General features: G+C 33.0%; 1 protein-coding gene across 1 annotated transcript in view; it reads right to left on the bottom strand.

The window, feature by feature from the left end:
* The window catches only part of LOC148954585 (acyl-CoA dehydrogenase family member 11-like), a 112,440-nt gene that overhangs the window by 63,162 nt on the left and 27,987 nt on the right, over window positions 1-21,291 (bottom strand). Inside the window, exon 4 of the mRNA XM_089086615.1 lies at window positions 6,518-6,675. Coding sequence (XP_088942741.1) covers window positions 6,518-6,675 — 158 coding nt within the window. The remainder of the gene's footprint in view (window positions 1-6,517; window positions 6,676-21,291) is intronic.

Here is a 21,291-nt window from a genome sequence, read left to right on the forward strand (position 1 = left end):
TAGTTGTCTTTGAAGGTGTAGTTGTCTCTGAGAATCAAAAGATTGTTAATATTTGAATTTGACGAAAAGCACAGTCTAATTTAACTAATAAATCTTGCTTATTTACTTTCACAGTTTGACACGGCAACGTTCATGAAAGTGTTCTACTGGCTATGAACTTCATAGTTTCGAAGAAACCAAAAGAAAATATTTCAAGCATGAATAAATCCAAGATTGGTCTAGGCCGCAAAAATGGTTTGCATTTTGATGGCCACAGTACTTTAAGAATGAAAAACAGGATTTTACCCAGGTATGCTTCATAGCGTTGAGGTCTTACTAAGCCACTTTGATTTCCCAATCTTATACCAGTAATGGACTGAAGAACTTTTTTTCCCTGATCAACTTGAAACTCACAGCCGCATGTCCTAGGACCAAGGGGATCCTAATGCAAGAACAAATTTCCAGACAACATCCCAAACCGTCTCCCCCCAGAAAAAAAACCGAAAAGGCCACTTTTTTCTCGATCGGCTCGAAACTTATACCCTTCAATACTAAGACTGAGAGAACCCGAATTCATAAGGAAAATATAAAAAAAATGGAGCTTCACAAACCTTGGTTCCCCCCAAGAAACATTGTTTGTCCCTTAAATAGGCCAACCAAAGGACCAGAACGCTTCTTTTCCTGTCCATTTCTCATGAAAGCGTCCTCATAGAAACGTTGAACGGGGTCATTTCTCCGGGCTCAGAGCAATTTGATGGCACTATTTTCACTCTTGTACTATTCTCTGCTATTCGTTCCCCATAAACATATTAATATTGGATGACAGATTTTTAGATAGTTATTTTATTCGAGTACACTAGAAGGTCCAATAAGAAAGCCTCCAGGGTCAAAAAATCCTCTCCCCCCTCAGTCCTAGGAGTAATGATTTAAGTAAAGTATGCATCCAAGTCATCAAAGTAGCTTGTCTGCAATACCCTGGCAACGGCTTGGGGGATAAGATTTTTAATATACACCAAATAAACATAGTCAAATATTCAAATGGAAGCAATAGGGAGCTCATCAACAACAACAACAACAAAAAACATAAATATAACAAAACAAGGAATAAACACAACCTCAAAACATAACAACTTCGGGCAGAAGAGAGACAAAGAAGGTTATTTCCCTTATCATGAAAATGTATTCTGTCCTAAAAAGAACCTTTGCTTGCTTCGATGTTAATCGCCTAGCCTAGCCTTATTTTTCCTCAGAAATGACAAGGATATTTTAGTTCATAAAACTGAAACCATAGATCAGATTTTAATCCAGTTTTATGTTGCGCCTCCTTATAGAATTCCCTACCTACTAAAATTCGGCTATGTCATTCTCATGGAAAATTTAAAGAAGAGCTAACTCCTTAGAGAATTCGTTCTCTCCTCCCTTCTCTTTCCCTCTCTATCTTTCCTTTTCAATTTGTTTAATCCCATTATTTTGATTGACATGGTATTTTTGTTGTTGTTGTTTAATTTTTTTCTTGTCCTTCTGTTTGATCTTAGTGTTATTATTTATGTAATGTTTAGTCTACCCCTCTTACAGGCCGAAGAGCCTTTGAGGAGGTTTAAAGCCTAGTAATTTTTTCTCTGTCGTTTTTCATTAAATTGATCGATTGATTACTCCGGCGCAGAAAATTCACAGTGCTATAATACCAAAACATTAAATATAGGGTGACTCCGTCATGAATGATAAGTAATATATATACAAATAACAGTTCAATAGGGACAAATCCTTTCATTTGACAGTGTTTTTGGCTTATCTGCTGATGACGGCCAATGTATAAGTGACCAAAATATCCAGAAATTTGTTGTTATTTCACTGTTAAATAAGAGGATTTGTCCCTATTGAACTGTTATCTGTGCGTCATGGAAAGGCGCATATCGTCTTGAAAGTATCTATATAAACAAAATATTCTTCCTTTTTTTCTTTAAAAGAAAGCGGTAATTCGCTTTCAAATTTAGTGTTAGTTCAAGCTTATTTCCTATAGAAGGGATTCAAAATCTCATTGTTAATCTAACTCTGACAGCTGACTGCTGAAAGTGTATATGTTCTAAAACTAGCCGAATACACATTCAATATCAAACAAGCCCTTCTTCCCCATTAAAAAACCTACGTTTAAACAATTGCATTATTAGCCGTCATTGCCCTAGGGGCTGTGAAGGTCTTATCATACTTAGAAGAGATGAGCATCCCCTTTCGACTATTCCAAACAAAATGGTTCAAAATTATAATCGGGCTTTTTGTCGGTGAAGAAGGTCAGGTAACAAAAAGGGCGCGGACAGGAGCTGCGGTAAAAGAACACTATACATTTTAATTTCAATCTGAAGATTGTACCACCACTCCTGCAACAAGTAGCCGGGAGAAAAAAACCATAACGCATTGAGGACTTTTGGATTTTTTCTTAGGCAGTGATTCTGTGCTGCCTCTAATGCTTATTTGTTCAATAATTTAATGTTGCCAGAAAATTAGTTGTCTTTCTTCCTTCTATTTCTTTTTATAGGACATAACAGCATTGATTGTATAGTGTGTTGATTTGAAGTCTTAGTTATTATAAGACTTTATTTCTGTTCATCTTAGGTTTTAACATGGATCTTTACTGTTTTTGAAAAACTTCTCTTTTTTAAAATTATTTTTTTGAATGGATTTTTGTACGGTTCTAATTGACAAAGTCTCCTGGCGCCGCTTCAGGTGTCACATATAGACACACCCCATCATCAAAATATTTTTGACTTCATTTAGTTCTACCTGGCCTTGTCCACATCCCTAGTAAGTAACTAACCTATTAGATGGAAACAAAATTTTTGGGCCATTTTGGAGCGTCACAAACAGTCAAAACTGTCAACAACTGTCGTCACAAACAGTCAACACAATGCAGTCAAAACTAGTATGGTTTTTTTTTTCGGCACAGGGGTCCAAAGGGTCAAGAAAATCATAAATATTGTTTCCAAGTGAATTGATGAGACGAAATTAGGTCCCATTTTTGGGCATCATAACTCTTTATATTTTTGGTCTGGGATAATAAAAAAGATTCCAAGTCAAGGAACAGGGCAAAATGTCAGTATTATAAGTCTTAGGAGATCGGAAAAAAAGTATTGGACCCTGTTGAGTGTCATGAAGATACCCACTTGAATCACAGATACAAGTCCTTTATCTTTTTTATACAAATTCAATTTATCACTTTTATGTCGTTCTTTAAAATGTCTTGATCACATTAAAATTCTTGTCCTTTATATTCTGCTTTCAAATTAATGCTTGACTATCTTATTTTTTTGATTGTCTGACATTTCGTAACAGTGAGTCATCCTACTGTAAGTTATTTTGATGAAAATAAGTTTAATATTTCAGGGCGTGTTATTAAAGCTGACAATTTGGGTGATTAAGTTCATTTTACCCTTCACTTAGTGACTACGTCCTCTTGGTCTCAGGGAAAGAAGTCTAGTTTTCTTTGAGTCAATTTTTGCAGGTATGTTCAGTTCTTAATGACCGTCACCTGAGGTAGGTTACGAAAATATTTCAGAGTTGACTGATTCATTGGTCCTGCTGGGCTTGTAGTCTCCGGGCTTGGTAGCGATATTCCTAGAGATAAGAATAGCCTAATATTTGGTTTTCACACCGCAATGTATTCCAGGAAGTTATAGGAGGTTAACTTGCACTGGCCAGTGGCCACTGAAGAATGGCCTATAGGTATTATAAATTTGAATAGCGGTGTAAGCTACCCAGGTACCGGTACCATTACACATATCTACCGAATAGCTCCGCTCTCAAACGAAATTTATTTTTTCTAGTTTTTGTTTTCCATAACAATTCCATTAGCCAGAATGACTCACGGAAACAAGTTCCAATCTTTAAATAAAATTCGTCGGTCCCTTTTTGGACGAACTAATATGATCCAAAAGTGTTTTTGCACCCTTATCTCATTCTACAAACAGAATTGTTTTCTGTAAAACGTAAATCGCTCTCTAGCCTTCAGAAGTTAATAAAAAATTTTAGACCAAACTGCCTTTTCATTTACAAAATTATGCAAATGAAAATACAGAAAAACTGGTGTAATATTTAAAAACAAAATAGCAGACAAAAAACAAAAAAGCAAGATACAAATATTAGAAAATCTGAAAATTTCGGCTTCACTTCCTGAAGCCTTTATCAATAAAAAAAACGACAAACAAGTCTAAACTAACAAAACATATAAAGAAAAGAAGAAGAAAAAAAAAACAAAAAACAATAGCCAAGCTGACATGTGATGTCAATTTGTTTCAACTGGTGTCAACTTTTGACTCATTCAGGCTCAGACTTATATCATAACACATAATAAAAACCCCGACTAATATTAACTAATCAAAACCCTAATGCAAATTATTATTTCATACAGGAGACACAAAGCGCATACATTAATAATGAAGAGGAATCACAAAGGAGGTTGCGGCCCAGACAAAATCTAAATAAATCAGGTCGGATCAAGAGCCATGGTCTCACTGTTCCAAACAAAAACGAAAAGAACCGTAGGTCTCTTATGGGCTCTGGTAGCAAACAAAATTTAACTATAGTAAGATGCCTATACACCTGAGGACAAATGTTAAAAACATCATTAGTAATTCAGTAGGGGATTTGAGAAGTTTTCTGCTGGTGCTGTCAAATAAACACAATTTACTTATTATAATGGGTTTGCTAAGAGACATTAAGATATGCTAATGGTCTATATTATAAATAATTATTGTTTAAGAAATTGGCATCCACAAACTGAACTTACTTCCAAAAAGTTCTTTTTACTTTGTACTAAACCATAATAAGCTCGATGTCCAATTATTGGAGCTATAGTATGGCAACAACAACATAAGACATGTGACTGGAGTACAAAACTGAATTATGAATATATGCAAAGAATTATTGTTAAGACATTAACAGTGATTTTTTATTTCATCCTATTTTCTGTCTGTTATAAAGGGTTACCCCCCCCCCTTTTCCTGGAATATAAAGAAGTTTATACAGAGGAAAGGGTGTGCGTTTTTCCACATGAAGGCGTCGTAGTTTAAAAACATCCAAAATACTGCAGTTTACCAAAATAAGCCATGATCTTTGCCAAGAATTAAGTTGAAGATTTCATCTCAAATAGGAGAAGAGATCCCCAAAGTCCCATTGATTTCCCATGGTTTACATTGATCAGAAAAGATTAATATCAATCAGCTCCCTTTCTGATTTTGCTACTTAAAGTTCAGCGTTAATATAGAAATATGTAACACCAGCTGCCTTTTCATTGTTTTAACTATATCGACAAGTTGTTCTGTACGAAAACATCCTTTCCCACAGAATTCCTATAGACAGCCTTCCAATTATACATACTGAACACTTGTACGACTCTGATTTCAACAAGGTAAAATAGTCCCATCTTTCTGTTTAAAAAATAAACTGAGAGGAGATGGACTAGAGGGCAGGCGGGCCTCACTCTTAACACTTACACTTTTAGCCTGATTTAAAAAAATATAACACTTTTCCTTTTTTTTTATTACAATGCATCTATGACGCCTGTTTTACAGATTTTGCATTTCCAGGTGACTTTCTCCTTGGAATTAAATTTATCATGTTGTCCCTGGAGGCACATTGGTCCTTTTCAATCATTCTGACTAAAATGGCTATCTTCAAATTTTAATCTGATACTATGTGTGGAATGGGGGGTAGATGGGACATTAAAGAGATGTCATGTTATCCTTCAAACAGTTTTGACTTAAAACAGGGCATTGAGACTCAGGAATTGAGATCGAATGAGCCATTCTGGAAAACATTCTATATTGTTACCCCTGAAAAAAAAATTAATGGCAGATACATTATTCTTTACTAAGGTAACGGTATAACTTTGATTGGATTGAAAAATATTTGTCCAAACGTTTATTTTAAAGCCCAAATAACCAGGTACGCGATGACTTTTAGGTCTTCATTCATATACTATTCTAAAGCTATGTTGAATGAAAAGTGCTGGCAAACTTTAACGCTGTTTCAAAGAAAAAAAAACACGAGACTATGGGATCCCGAAACATTCAAACTAAGTAAAATAACTAAATTTTTCGACTACCCAATCATAATCAACCCTATTTGTATTGTTGAATTATGATAAATACACATATAATATTTAACTAGCACTTTTAACTTACATTCTTCACCATATTGTTAAAAATGCAGCATATCCAAATAAAAACAGTAATGTCGTTCAACTTTTTAAATTTATCAAGGGTTAAAAAACTTTTTAGTCCAGCTACAGTCAGAAGCACCAATTCACAGAAATGTGGGGGGGGGGGGATATTTTTTCAAAATCTAGGGGATGCATTTTTGTTATTTCACGTTTTGTTTTCAACGAAAATATCAAAACATGGGAATTTTTACTTAGGATACCGAAAATGGATTTCTTCGAAATCCGGAAAGAAGGTAAATTCCCCCTCCTCCTCAAAAATTGGTACCACTGACTACCGTGCATAGAAATAGCCAATTTTTAGTGTTTATCATACTATAAGCTTACGCTGGTGTAATTTCCTTCCGAGTCAATTTCTCTGGCTAACGTAAGCGCTATATCACTATCAGTGGCAGAAGTGAACCATTTGTATCCATACAAAGCATACAAATCATCCATGATATTTTCTGCGTAGGTATCACTCCCACTTCCAACATCAGAGCCACCTAAATTTAAATTCTCTTTCAGCTCAAAGCACAAAATGTTCAAAGTAATATGGGCACAAATTTCTATTTTGCAATTCACCATTAAAAATTTACTGCCAGTAATCACACATGAGCACAACTACTTTACTATTTATTTAATTCCCTTTCGATAAACATCCATGCTAAAAACGTAGAATTTATACAAATCAATCGCTTGCACATTTAAAGCTTGCTTTAACAATATTAAAAAAAAAAAAAAAACAATGAAAAGAAAGCTATTAGAAAGAGTTTAGTCTTGTGAAAAACGTATGAACCCCAAGAGAACTAGAATTTGAAAAGAAGCCTTTTTCATGGCTACGCGTCAATCACAAACCGTCATCCGAATGATTGTTTATTCAAAATTCTATTGATTTCTTTGAGCCAAGCTTAAACAGATGTATTAAATCTAGTGATTAGAATGGGTTACTTAAAAGAATAGTGACATAGCATGAACTTATGATGTACCTGAGCAGGCCATAAAATCGTCATAATATCATAATCGTCACAATAAAATCGTCATTACTGATAGACAGTAACAGGCTAAAACAGATTGTGTTCAACATTTTCAAAACCCAGAAGATCACCAAAAAAAAAACAAAAAAAAAACAATTGTAAAATTGATATCTAAAACGGTTTAATTTTTTTTTTAAGAGAACTAATACTTATCATGGTTGCATAGAGGCAACCTAGTAAAGAACGAACCCTAGGGCACAATAACCGAAAACTTAAAAAAGCTTTTTGAATTGCCATTTGAAGCTGATTCAAGAATGGTAATCATTATTTCCATTAATATTGATGGTGAAAGTTCGTCGCGAAAATATATTTCGTGGGAATCAGAGGCAACGTTATAGCGTTGCCTATAGTAAAGGCAATACGGCTCCAATGTTTTATTATTTATTTGTTAGTATTATTTGTTTTTTCCCAGAGGCACTTCATATGGAAGGGGTCGTCGTAAAAACTTTAAAGGGGGCTCATTCGATTGGAAATTGAAAGTTCTAGTGCCCTTTTTAAGGGTCAAAAGTGATTGGAAGGCAAAGAGCACCCCTTCCACGCCCACCATTTCCCCAGACACATCCAATCAAAATTTTGAGATAGCCATTTTGTTCTACGTAGTTACTTTCTAGCACAGTTTATATAATTATCTAGTAAGTTTACCGCAGACGATTTCTGGCTCTTCATTCTCGGTGCGAACAAAAAGCTCCTCCCACTTATTTCTGCACTTATTGTCCACTAATTGGTTGAGCCGGCCAAGAGGGTTTCGTCAGTACTTGTTCCGTAGGTGATTATTCTTTGTCTACCCGTGAAAAGATCTAATGCCGCTTATGTTTATATCTGCAAAAACGTTCTCTGGAGCACTCGCACCTCGGTCCGGGTTTTTATAATGGGTGAGATAGGGAAAGATCATACTGGATAATTATATAAACTGTGCTTTCTAGATAGCAACTATGTTTTTGAGGAGGACACTCCCACACAGCCCTCAGGGCAAGGGTTCTAAGTTATGCCCTGGGGGCATATAAGCTTTTTATAGAAAGCTTTGTCGTAGAAACTTCAAAAAGCGCTCATTCCATTGGGAATTCAAAGGGTTAGCGCCCTTTGTAATAGTCGAAATTAGGTCTTTGAGGATGAAACCCCCCCCACAGCCCTCAGCGCAAGGGTTGTAAGTTATGCCCTAGGAGCATATAAGGCTTTTATATAAAGTGTTGTCGTAGAAACTTCAAAAAGGGCTCATTCGATTGGAAATTTACATGGCTAGTGCCCTTTTTAATAGTCGAAAGTGATTGGAAGGCAACTAACACCCCTTCCACGCCCACCATTTCCCCAAACACATCCAATCAAAATTTTGAGATAGCCATTTTGTTCAATGTAAGTAGTAACGTAGGTGCTGATTACACGGGTGATTGCGTAATTTGTCTTATCTCTAGCAAGTACATGAATACAGTACAGTTTCACGTGCACATTGCAAAAAAGCGAGCAAATCTTTTATACCTATAAAGTGGTCAAACACGTTTTGAGAGTATAATTGTTTTTTGTTTTTTTTTAAATCGGAAACTAGAAAATGTCAAATTGCGTATTTAGGAATGATTTTGTAGTAAAAGCTGTCTATCACCCATGCATTATCCACTGTTCCATTTCTTTGAACTATGTGCTATCAGGAGTGGTTTCTGACTTTTTTTGACAATTGCCTTTAGTCAAGATTAGTTTGTTAGGAATTTGTCGAGAGATAGCATTTGTGAATTGGATCGTATGAAGGTGGAGAAAAAACGGGTTTATCATTTGCGAATTGGACTATACGAACGATATTAATTGAAAAATATGGAAAAAACAGAGCTAGATATCATTTGCAAATTGGATCGTATGAAGGTGGAGAAAAAAAAGGGTTTAGAATTTGCGAATTGGACTATACGACGGATATTAATTGAATAATAGGGAAAAAAAGAGCTAGATAGCATTTGCGAATTGGATCGTATGACGGTGGAGAAAAAAAAGGGATTAGCATTTGCGAATTGGACTATACGAACGATCTTAATTGAATAATAGGGAAAAAACAGAGCTAGATAGTATTTGCGAATTGGATCGCATGAAAGTGGAGAAAAAATGGTATAGCATTTGCGAATTGGTGATTATCAGTTAAGGTAACCCCTCGAGGGTGTTAACTCATAGCGTATTTATTATAAATGTGGAACAATATCAATCTATGGAAATGGTTAACGATGATAAAATGGTCTTATGATTTGACCTAGCTTTACTTCTTCGATGTGTTCTGTATAATACACAAGTGGTGTTCGAACAGTGTTGTCAATTTAAAATAGAGTTTAACTTTATAGTATACTAAAAAGTTGATACTAAGAGAGATGTAGATGGAAAGAAAAGAATTTTAACAATGGATAGCTTTACTTCTTCGATGTGTTCTGTATAATAAACAAGTGGCGTTTGAACAGTGTTGTCAGTTTAAAATAGAGTTTAACATTATAGTATACTAAAAAGTTGATACTAAGAGAGATGTAGATGGCAAGAAAAGAATTTTAATAATGGATAGCTTTACTTCTCCGATGTGTTCTGTGGAGATGGGGGGATGAACATTTTAGTTGTTCATCACAGAAAGGCAGTGTAGTCTGGGAAAAGGATACTTAGTTTAAGGTATCACGTCGAAAATAGTAAAACTTAACTTTAAAGTTTTTTGAACATTTTATTTGTTCATCATAGAAAGGTAGTGTAGTCTGAGAAAAGGATACCTAGTTTAAGGTATCAGGTCAAAAAAGGTAAAACTTAACTTTAAAGTCTTTTGAACATTTTAGTTGTTCATCATATAAAGGCAGTGTAGTCTGGGAAAAGGATACTTAGTTTAAGGTATCAGGTCGAAAATGGTAAAATTTAACTTTAAAGTTTTTTGAAAATTTTACTTGTTCGTTAGAGAAAGACAGTGTAGTCTGGGAAAAGGATAAAAAGGATACATAGTTTAAGGTATCAGGTCGAAAATGGTAAAACTTAGTATAGTTTGGGAAATGTTTTTAGCTAGAAGTGTCTGAAAAGTGTTTTGTTGGGAGATGGGGCGATGGCAGCCGGCTGTCATAGAGTAGTTATAGTGTGATAGTTTGGGGGCGTATTGCTTACAAAAAACCCGAGTGGATTACTTGAAAATAAAATTTTTAACGAGAAATGGCTGAAAAGTGTTTTGAGGGGGAGATGGGTTGATGGCGGAAGGATGTCGTAGCGTAGTTATAGTATGATAGTGGGGGGCGAATTGCTTGCGAAAAAATCCGAATGAATGAGTTGAAATAAAAAATTTTAACTAGAAATGGCTGAAAAGTGTTTTTTTTTGGGGGGGGGAGGTGGGGCGATGACAGAGGGGTGTCTTAGCGTAGTTATAGTGTGATAGTGGGAGGCGAATTGCTAGCCAAGAATCTGAGCTAATAAGGGTTTTTGACCGTAAACTCTAGTTTTTTGTAAGAAAATTATGGAAAATACAATTCGTTGGCTCATAGGTGAAATTTAAGTCCAGTTATGGATCGAAAAATTAAACTATTTCCGTAAAATCTGAGCTAATTTGACCGTAAACTATAGTTTTTTGTAAGAAAATTATGGAAAATACAATTCGCTGGTTCAAATGTGAAACTTAGGTCTATTTCTGGGAAAAGGATACCTAGTTTAAGGTATCAGGTCGAAAATGTTAAAACTTATTATAGTTTGGGAAATATTTTTAGCTAGAAGTGTCTGAAGTGTTTTGCTAAGAGATGGGGCGATGGCAACCGGTTGTCATAAAGCAGTTAGAGTTCCATAGTTTGGGGGCGTATTGCTTACAAAAAACCCAAGTGGATGTCTTGGAAATAAAATTTTTAACGAGAAATGGCTGAAAAGTATTTTTTTTGGGGGGAGGGGGTGGGTTGATGGCAGAAGGATGTCTTAGAGTAGTTATAGTATGATAGTGGGGGGGGGGCGAATTGCTCGCGAAAAAACCCGAATGAATGAGTTGCTAGAAATGGCGGAAAAGTGTTTTTTTTTGGGGGGGGGGCGATGACAGAGGGGTGTCTTAGCGTAGTTATATTGTGATAGTGGGGGGCGAATTTCTAGCCTAAAATCTGAGCTAATAAGGGTTTTTGACCGTAAACTCTAGTTTTTTGTAAGAAAATTATGGAAAATAAAATTTTCTGGTTCAAATGTGAAACTTAAGTCTATTGTTGGATCGAAAAATATAACTATTTCCGTAAAATCTGACCTAATTAGGGTTTTTGACCGTAAACTCTAGTTTCCTGTAAGAAAATTATGGAAAATACAATTCTCTCGTTCAAATGTGAAACTTAGGTCCATTTTGGATCGAAAAATAAAACTATTTCCGTAAAATCAAAGCTAATAAGGGTTTTTGACCGTAAACTCTAGTTTTTTTTTGATAGAAAATTACGGAAAATACAATTCGTTGGCTCATATGTGAAACTTAAGACCGGTTATGGATCTAAAAATACATCATTTCTATAAAATTTGAGCTAATAAGGGTTTTTGACCGTAATCTCTAGTTTTTTGTAAGAAAATTATGGAAAATACAATACTCTGGTTCAAATGTGAAACTTAAGTCCAGTTATGGATCAAAAATAAATTATTTCTGTCAAATCTGAGCTAATAAGGGTTTTTGACCGTAAACTCTAGTTTTTTGTAAGAAACTCATGGAAAATACAATTCGCTGGTTCAAATGTGAAACTTAAGTCCATTTTTGGATCGAAAAATAAAACTATTTCGGTAAAATCTGAGCTAATAAGGGTTTTTGACCGTAAACTCTAGTTTCTTGTAAGAAAACTATGGAAAATACAATTCTCTAGTTCAAATGTGAAACTTAAGTCCAGTTTTGGATTGAAAAATAAAACTATTTCCGTAAAATCTAAGCTACTAAGGGTTTTTGACCGTAAACTCTAGTTTTTTTGTAAGAAAATAAATGGAAAATACAATTCGCTGGCTCATAGGTGAAACTTATGTCCAGTTATGGATCGAAAAATAAACTATTTCTATAAAATCTGAGCTAATAAGGGTTTTTGACCGTAAAATCTAGTTTTTTGTAAGAAAATTATGGAAAATACAATTCTCTGGTTCAAATGTGAAACTTAAGTCCATTTTGGATCGAAAAATAAACTATTTCCGTAAAATCTGAGTTAATAATGGTTTTTGACCGTAAACTCTAGTTTTTTTTAAGAAAATTATGGAAGATACAATTCTCTGGTTCAAATGTGAAACGTAAGTCTATTTTTGGATCGAAAAATTAAACTATTTCCGTAAAATCTGAGCTAATAAGGGTTTTTAAGCGTAAACTATAGTTTCTTGTAAGAAAATTATGGGAAATACAATTTTCTAGCTCCAATGTGATACTTAAGTCAATTTTTGGATACTCATAATGACGAGGACTGATGGTTCTAATTCAATACTTTTTTCATAAAAACAAACTATTTTTTTTTAACTTCGAAAATTATTCAAATTTTTTTTTTATTTATTTATTTTTTTTGTACGTATCTTAAAATGACAAAATATGCTTACGGCTCTAAATATTGTACTCTATGATTGCTCAAAGAAACGATGTGGCTTTCCCACTGGTATTCTATGTCCAGTTATTGACACTACCTAGTCTATTGCATGTATTAAATCAGTATTTTTTTTACGCAGTGGAACGATAAACACATAAGTCATATCTTTAAAAAAAAGTGAAGATGGAGCATTTTAATAAAGTGTGTTCACATGACAATGTTAATGTAGCATTAAATGCCGACAAGGAGAAGTATTTAAACTATGAAACAAGTACAAGTGGTAGCACTATTCGAAATGTATGCATGCATTGCCATGACAGTAAGGAATTAAATTTCTTTGGAATACCGAAAAAATTCAACTCTTATGTTGGTGGTTATGCGAGATTGAGATATCCAGAGATGATTGCACTCAAAGAGAATGCCAACATAAAAATAATCGTTGATGATAGAGGACAACTCCTTGCAACTGTTGCAGGTAACACATTACCTACTGATATATCCAATCGTCAGCTTTCGGGTATTAGAATTCAACGGAAGGTCAATAAAAGAAAGGCCTACTCTTCTACTAATATCGTAAACCATATCTTGTCTACTTGCCGAAACTGTTACCTGTGTAAAAATATTGTGATAATAGACAGTGAAATTGCCAGAAAAATAAAAAGGGCATTGTCAGAAAATATCACTATGGAATATAAAGATGAATCGATGAAAAACACAGCACCAGCAAACGTTACTGCCATTGATCAAACAGTCATTGAACCAAATAATACCAAAGACGTAAAGCATATTGAGCCTGTTGATGACACATCAGTAAAAATTGTGTATGACTCTAAATGGAATAATGATTATTCTACTGATTACGAACTAAGAGAAGACAATAGCAACAGTATCAAGAGAGAACGTGGTGAACTATTTTATGGAACAGATTCGAAACGTCCAAAGGTAATCATTGATATTAATAAGGTATCATAATATATTTTTGTGTTAATATTCTACATAGCATTGTTTCATTAAAAATATATTATGCATTATATTGTTGTGTGTTCATTATTTTTAGAGTAAGCTAGAATATAAAACGTTTAGAATGTCTATTAAAACATCGGAGATGTAAGAAAACGAATTTGCATACATCTATTATCAGACACAAGGAATAACATTGACAAAATCTAGCTATAAGAATGAATAAATTCTTTATCAACATCCGTTGTTGGATATGTCATTATGTCATTATGAAAAAATTGTAAGTAAGTAAGTAACAAACTCTTTCTTGAATCCACCTCTTGGATACACAATACAGAAATTTAATTCAGGAAATTATGAAAAAAAAATGAAAAAATTCTTTACTAACATTCATTATCGATTGAAGTTTCTTCCTAGACAGACAATACAGTAGTATCACAAAATCTAAGTATAAGAGTGATTAAATTCTATATCAGCATCCACTTCTCGGATAAATAGGAAAAAGTTGACAAAATCTAAGTGTTAGAGTGAATAAATTTTATTTATCAACATCTATTGTCAGATCCATCGAATAAAATTGTCAGAATCTAAGTGTCAGAGTGAATAATTTTTTTTATCAACATCCTTTGTCAGATACATCAAATAAAATTGACAAAATCTAAATTTCAGAATAAATAAATGCTTTAACAACATCCTTTATCGGATATGTCGGATAAAATTAACATAATCTAAGTATCAGGGTGACTAAATTCTATATCAGCATCCTTTTCTCGGATACATAGGATAAAATATCGGATAAAATTGACAAAATCTAGGTATCAGATTGATTAAATTCTATATCAACATCCATTTTTCAGGTATATGGGATAACATTGACAAAATATAGGTATCAGAACGACTAAATTGTTTATCAACATTCGTTGTTGGATATTTCATTGTGAAAAAATTGTGAGAAAGTAAGTAAGTAAGAATCTTCCTCTGAAACTCACCTCATGGATACACAATACAGAAATGTAATTCGGTAGACTATGAAAAAAAAATTGAACAAAATCTTTATTAACAATCATTATCGATTGAATCGCTTCCTAGACAGACAATACAGCAATTTCACAAAATCTAAGTATAAGAGTGATTAAATTCTATATCAACACCAATTTCTCGGATACATAGGAAAAAGTTAACAAAATCTAAGTGTTAGAGTGAATGATTTTTTTTTATCAACATCCTTTGTCAGATATATCAAATAAAATTGACAAAATCTTAATTTTAGAATGAATAAATGCTTTAACAACATCCTTTATCGGATATGTCGGATAAAATTGACAAAATCTAAGTATCAGAGTGACTAAATTCTATATCAGCATCCTTTTCTTGGATAAATAGGATAAAATATCGGATAAAATTGACAAAAATCTAAGTATCAGATTGATTAAAATTCTATATCAACGTCCATTTCTCACGTACATGGGAATAAAATTGACAAAATCTAAGTATCAGATTGATTAAATTCTATATCAGCATCCCTTTCTCGGGTACATGGGGTAAAATTGACAAAATCTAAGTATCAGACTGAATAATTTATTTTTTATCAACATCTTTTACCAGTTACAACAATTATAATTAACAAAATCTAAATATCAGAGTGAATAAATGCTTTTTCAGCATCCTTTGTTGGATATGTTGAATAAAATATACAAAGTCGACATAGCTTTATTTCATTTTTTAAGGTTAATTTAGACGAGGTTACGTGGGCACACGTAACCACGTCTAAATTAACCTTAAAAAATGAAATAAAGCTATGTCGACTTTGCATATTTTATTCAACATATCCGACAAAAGATGCTGAAAAAGCATTTATTCACTCTGATATTTAGATTTTGTTAATTATAATTGTTGTAACTGATAAAAGATGTTGATAAAAAATAGATTATTCACTCTGATACTTATATTTTGTCAATTGTATCCCATGTAACCGAGAAAGGGATGCTGATATAGAATTTAATCAATCTGATACTTAGATTTTGTCAATTTTATTCCCATGTACCTAAGAAATGGATGTTGATATAGAATTTAATCAATCTGATACTTAGATTTTGTCAATTTTATACGATATCCTATGTATCCGAGAAAAGGATGCTGATATAGAATTTAGTCACTCTGATACTTAGATTTTATCAATTTTATCCAACATATCCGATAAAGAATGTTGTTAAAGCATTTATTCATTCTGAAATTTAGATTTTGTCAATTTTATTTGATGTATCTGACAAAAGATGTTGATAAATAAAATTTATTCACTCTAACACTTAGATTTTGTCAACTTTTTCCTATGTATCCGAGAAATGGATGTTGATATAGAATTTAATCACTCTTATACTTAGATTTTGTGAAATTACTGTATTGTCTGTCTAGGAAGCGACTTCAATCGATAATGAATGTTAATAAAGAATTTGTTCAATTTTTTTTCATAATTTCCTGAATTATAGTTGATAAAAAAAATTATTCACTCTGACAATTAGATTCTGTCAATTTTATCCAATGTATCTGACAAAAGATGTTGATAAATAAAATTTATTCACTCTAACACTTATATTTTGTTAACTTTTTCCTATGTATCCGAGAAATGGATGTTGATATAGAATTTAATCACTCTTATACTTAGATTTTCTGAAATTGCTGTATTGTCTGTCTAGGAAGCGACTTCAATCGATAATGAATGTTAATAAAGAATTTGTTAAATTTTTTTTTCATAATTTCCTGAATTAAATTTCTGTATTGTGTATCCAAGAAGTATATTCAAGAAAGAGTTTGTTACTTACTTACTTACTTAAAATTTTTTCATAATGACATATCCAACAACGGATGTTGATAAAGAATTTATTCATTCTGATACCTAGATTTTGTCAATGTTATCCCATGTACCGGAGAAATGGATGTTGATATAGAATTTAATCAATCTGATACTTAGATTTTCTCAATTTTATCCGATATTTTATCCTACGTATCCGAGAAAAGGATGTTGATATAGAATTTAGTTACTCTGATACTTAGATTTTGTCAATTTTATCCGACATATCCGATACAGGATGTTCTAAAAGCATTTATTCATTCTGAAATTTAGATTTTTTTAATTTTATTTGATGTATCTGACAAAGGATGTTGATAAAAAAAATTATTCACTCTGACACTTAGATTCTGACAATTTTATTCCATGTATCTGACAAAAGATGTTAATAAATACAATTTATTCACTCTAATACTTAGATTTTGTCAACTTTTTCCTATGTATCCGAGAAATGGATGTTTATATAGAATTTAATCACTCTTATACTTAGATTTTGTGAAATTGCTCTATTGTCTGTCTAGGATGCGACTTCAATTGATAATGATGTTAATAAAGGATTTGTTCGATTTTTTTTCATAATTTCCTGAATCAAATTTCTGTATTGTGTATCCAAGAGGTGAATTCAAGAAAGAGTTTGTTACTTACTTACTTACCATTTTTCATAATGACATAATGACATATCCAACAACGGATGTTGATAAAGAATTTATTCATTCTGATACCTAGATTTTGTCAATGTTATCCCATGTGTCTGACAATAGATGTATGCAAATTCCTTTTCTTACATCTCCGATGTTTTAATAGACATTCTAAACGTTTGATAGGCTAGCTTAATCTAAAAATAATGAACACATAACAATATAATGCATAATATATTTTTAATGAAATAATGCTATGTAGAATATTAATACAAAAATATATTATGACACATTATTAATATCAATGATCAACTTTGGACATTTTGAATCTGTTCCATAAAATAGTTCACCATGTTCTCTCTTGATACTGTAGCTATTGTCTTCTCTTAGTTGGTAATCAGTAGAATAATCATTATTCCATTCTGAGTCATACACAATTTTTACTGGTGTGTCATCAACAGGCTCAATATGCATTTAGTCCTTGGTATTATTTGGATCAATGACTGTTTGATCAATGGTAGTAATGTTTGCTGGTGCTTTGTTTTTCATCGATTCATCTTTATATTCCATAGTGATATTTTCTGACAATGCCCCTTTTATTTTTCTGGCAATTTCACTGTCTATTATCACATTATTTTTACACAGGTAACAGTTTCGGCAAGTAGACAAGATATGGTTTACGATATTAGTAGAAGAGTAGGCCTTTCTTTTATTGACCTTCCGTTGAATACTAATACCCGAAAGCTGACGATTGGATGTATCAGTAGGCAATGTGTTACCTGCAACAGTAGCAAGGAGTTGTCCTCTATCATCAACGTTTATTTTTATTTTGGCATTCTCTTTGAGTGCAATCATCTCTGGAGATCTCAATCTCACATAACCACCATCATAAGAGTTGAATTTTTTCGGTATTCCAAAGAAATTTAATTCCTTACTGTCATGACAATGCATGCATACATTTTCAATAGTGCTACCACTTGTACTTGTTTCAAAGTTTAAATACTTCTCCTTGTCGGCATTCAATGCTACAATAACATTGTCATATGAACACACTTTATTAAAATGCTCCATCTTCGCTTTTTTTTAAAGATATGACTTATGTGTTTATCGTTCCACTGCGTAAAATATACTGATTTAATACATACAATAGACTAGGTAGTGTCGATAACTGGACATAGAATACCTGTGGGAAAGCCACATCGTGTCTCTGAGCAATCATAGGGTACAATTGTTAGGGCCGTAAGCATATTTTGTCATTTTAAGATATGTACAAAAAAAAAGTTGAATAATTTCGAAGTTTAAAAAAAGGTTTATTTTTAAGAAAAAAAATATTGAATTAGAACCATCAGTCCTCATCATTATGAGTATCCAAAACTGGACCTAAGTTTCAAATTTGAACCAGGAAATTTTATTTTCCATAATTTTCTTAGAAAAAACTATAGTTTATTGTTAAACACCATTAGTAGCCCAGATTTTACGGAAATAGTTTATTGTTTCGATCCAAAAATGGACTTAAGTTTCACATTTGAACCAGAGAATTGTATTTTCCATAATTTTCTTACAAAAAACTAGAGTTTACGGTCAAAAACCCTTATTAGCTCAGATTTTACAGGAATAGTTTTATTTTTCAATCAAAAAATGGACTTAACTTTCACATTTGAACAAGAGAATTGTATTTTCCATAATTTTCTTACAAAAAACTAGAGTTTACGGACGAAAACCCTTATTAGCTCAGATTTTACAGAAATAGTTTATTTTTCGATCCATAACTGGACTTAAGTTTCACATCTGAACCAGAGAATTGTATTTTCCATAATTTTCTAACAAAAAACTAGAGTTTACGGTCAAAAACCCTAATTAGCTCAGATTTTATAGAACTAGTTTATTTTTCGATCCATAACTGGACTCAAGTTACACCTATGAGCCAACGAATTATATTTTCCATAATTTTCTTACAAAAAACTAGAGTTTACGGTCAAAAACCCTTATTAGCTTAGATTTTACGGAAATAGTTTTATTTTTCGGTCCAAAACTGGACTTAAGTTTCACATTTGAACTAGAGAATTGTACTTTCCATAATTTTCTTACAAGAAACTAGAGTTTACGGTCAAAAACCCTTATTAGCTCAGATTTTAGGCTAGCAATTTGCCCCCGCCCCACTATCACACTATAACTATACTAAGACACCCCTCGTATACGGTCAAAAACCCTTATTAGCTCAGATTTTACGGAAATAGTTTTATTTTTCGATCCAAAAATAGACTTAAGTTTCACGTTTGAACCAGAGAATTGTATTTTCCATAATTTTCTTACAAAAAACTAGATTTTACGGTCAAAAACCCTTATTAGCTCAGATTTTACAGAAATAGTTTATTTTTCGATCCATAACTGGACTTAAGTTTCACATTTGAACCAGAGAATCATATTTTCCATAATTTTCTTACAAAAAACTAGAGTTTACGGTCAAGAACCCTTATTAGCTCTGATTTTACAGAAATATTTTAGTTTTCATTCCATAACTAGACTTAAGTTTCACCTATGAGCCAACGAATTGTATTTTCCATAATTTTCTTACAAAAAATAGAGTTTACGGTAAAACCCTTATTAGCTTAGATTTTACGGAAATAGTTTTATTTTTCGATCCAAAATGGACCTAAGTTTCACATTTGAACGAGCGAATTGTATTTTCCATATTTTTCTTACAGGAAACTAGTTTACGGTCAAAAACCCTTATTAGCTCAGATTTTACGGAAATTGTTTTATTTTTCGATCCAAAAATAGACTTAAGCTTCACATTTGAACCAGAAAGGTTTAGCTTACCTGATTTTCTTACATAAATCTAGAATTTACAGTCAAAAACCCATATTAGCTCAGATTTTACATAAATAGTTCATTTTTCGATCCATAACTGGACTTAAGTTTCCATTATGAGCCAACAAATTGTATTTTCCATAATTTTCTTAAAAAAAACTAGTTTACGGTCAAATACCCTTATTAGCTCAGATTTTAGGCTAGCAATTTGCCCCCGCCCCACTATCACACTATAACTATACTAAGACATCCCTCTGTCATCACCCCATCCCCCCCCAAAAAAAAACACTTTTCAGCCATTTCTAGTTAAAATTTTTATTTCAACTCATTCATTCGGGTTTTTTCGCAAACAATTCGCCCCCCCCCCACTATCATATTTAACTACGCTAAGAAATCCTTCTTCCATCAACCCATCCCCCCCAAAACACTTCAGCCATTTCTAGTTAAAAATTTTATTTCCAAGTCATCCACTCGGGTTTTCTGTAAGCAATACGCCCCCAAACTATCACACTATAACTACTCTATGACAGCCGGCTGCCATTGCCCCATCTCCCAACCAAACACTTTTCAGACATTTCTAGTTAAAAATTTTTCCCAGATTACACTAAGTTTTACCATTTTCGACCTGATACCTTAAACTAGGTATCCTTTTCCCAGAAATAGACTTCAGTTTCACATTTGAACCAGCGAATTGTATTTTCCATAATTTTCTTACAAAAAAACTAGAGTTTACGGTCAAAAACCTTATTAGTTCAGATTTTACAGAAATAGTTTATTTTTCTATCCATAACTGTAATTAAGTTTCACCTATGAGCCAACAAATTGTATTTTCCATAATTTTCTTATAAAAAACTAGAGTTTAGGGTCACAGACCCTTTTTTAGATCAAATTTTAGGCTAGAAATTCGCCCCCCACTATCACACTATAACTACGATAAGACATCCCTCTGCCATCGCCCCATCCCCCCCCCCCAAAAAAAAAACACTTTTCAGCCATTTCTAGTTAAAATTTTTATTTAAACTCATTCATTTGGGTTTTTTGCAAGCAATTCACCCCCCCCCACTATCATACGATAACTACGCTAAGACATCCTTCTACCATCAACCCATCTCTCCCCCAAAACACTTTTCAGCCATTTCTCGTTAAAAAATTTATTTCCAAGTCATCCACTCGGGTTTTTTTGTAAGCAATACGCCCAAAAACTATCACACTATAACTACTCCATGAGAGCCGGCTGCCATCGCCCTATCTCCCAACAAAACACTTTTCAGACATTTCTAGTTAAAAATTTTTCCCAGACTACATTAAGTTTTACCATTTTCGACCTGATACCTTAAACTAG

This window comes from Artemia sp. Qi Xiang Cuo, chromosome 3 (genome assembly GCF_049724085.1).
Source record: "Artemia sp. Qi Xiang Cuo chromosome 3, ASM4972408v1, whole genome shotgun sequence".
Classification (NCBI taxonomy): Eukaryota; Metazoa; Arthropoda; class Branchiopoda; order Anostraca; family Artemiidae; genus Artemia; species Artemia sp. Qi Xiang Cuo.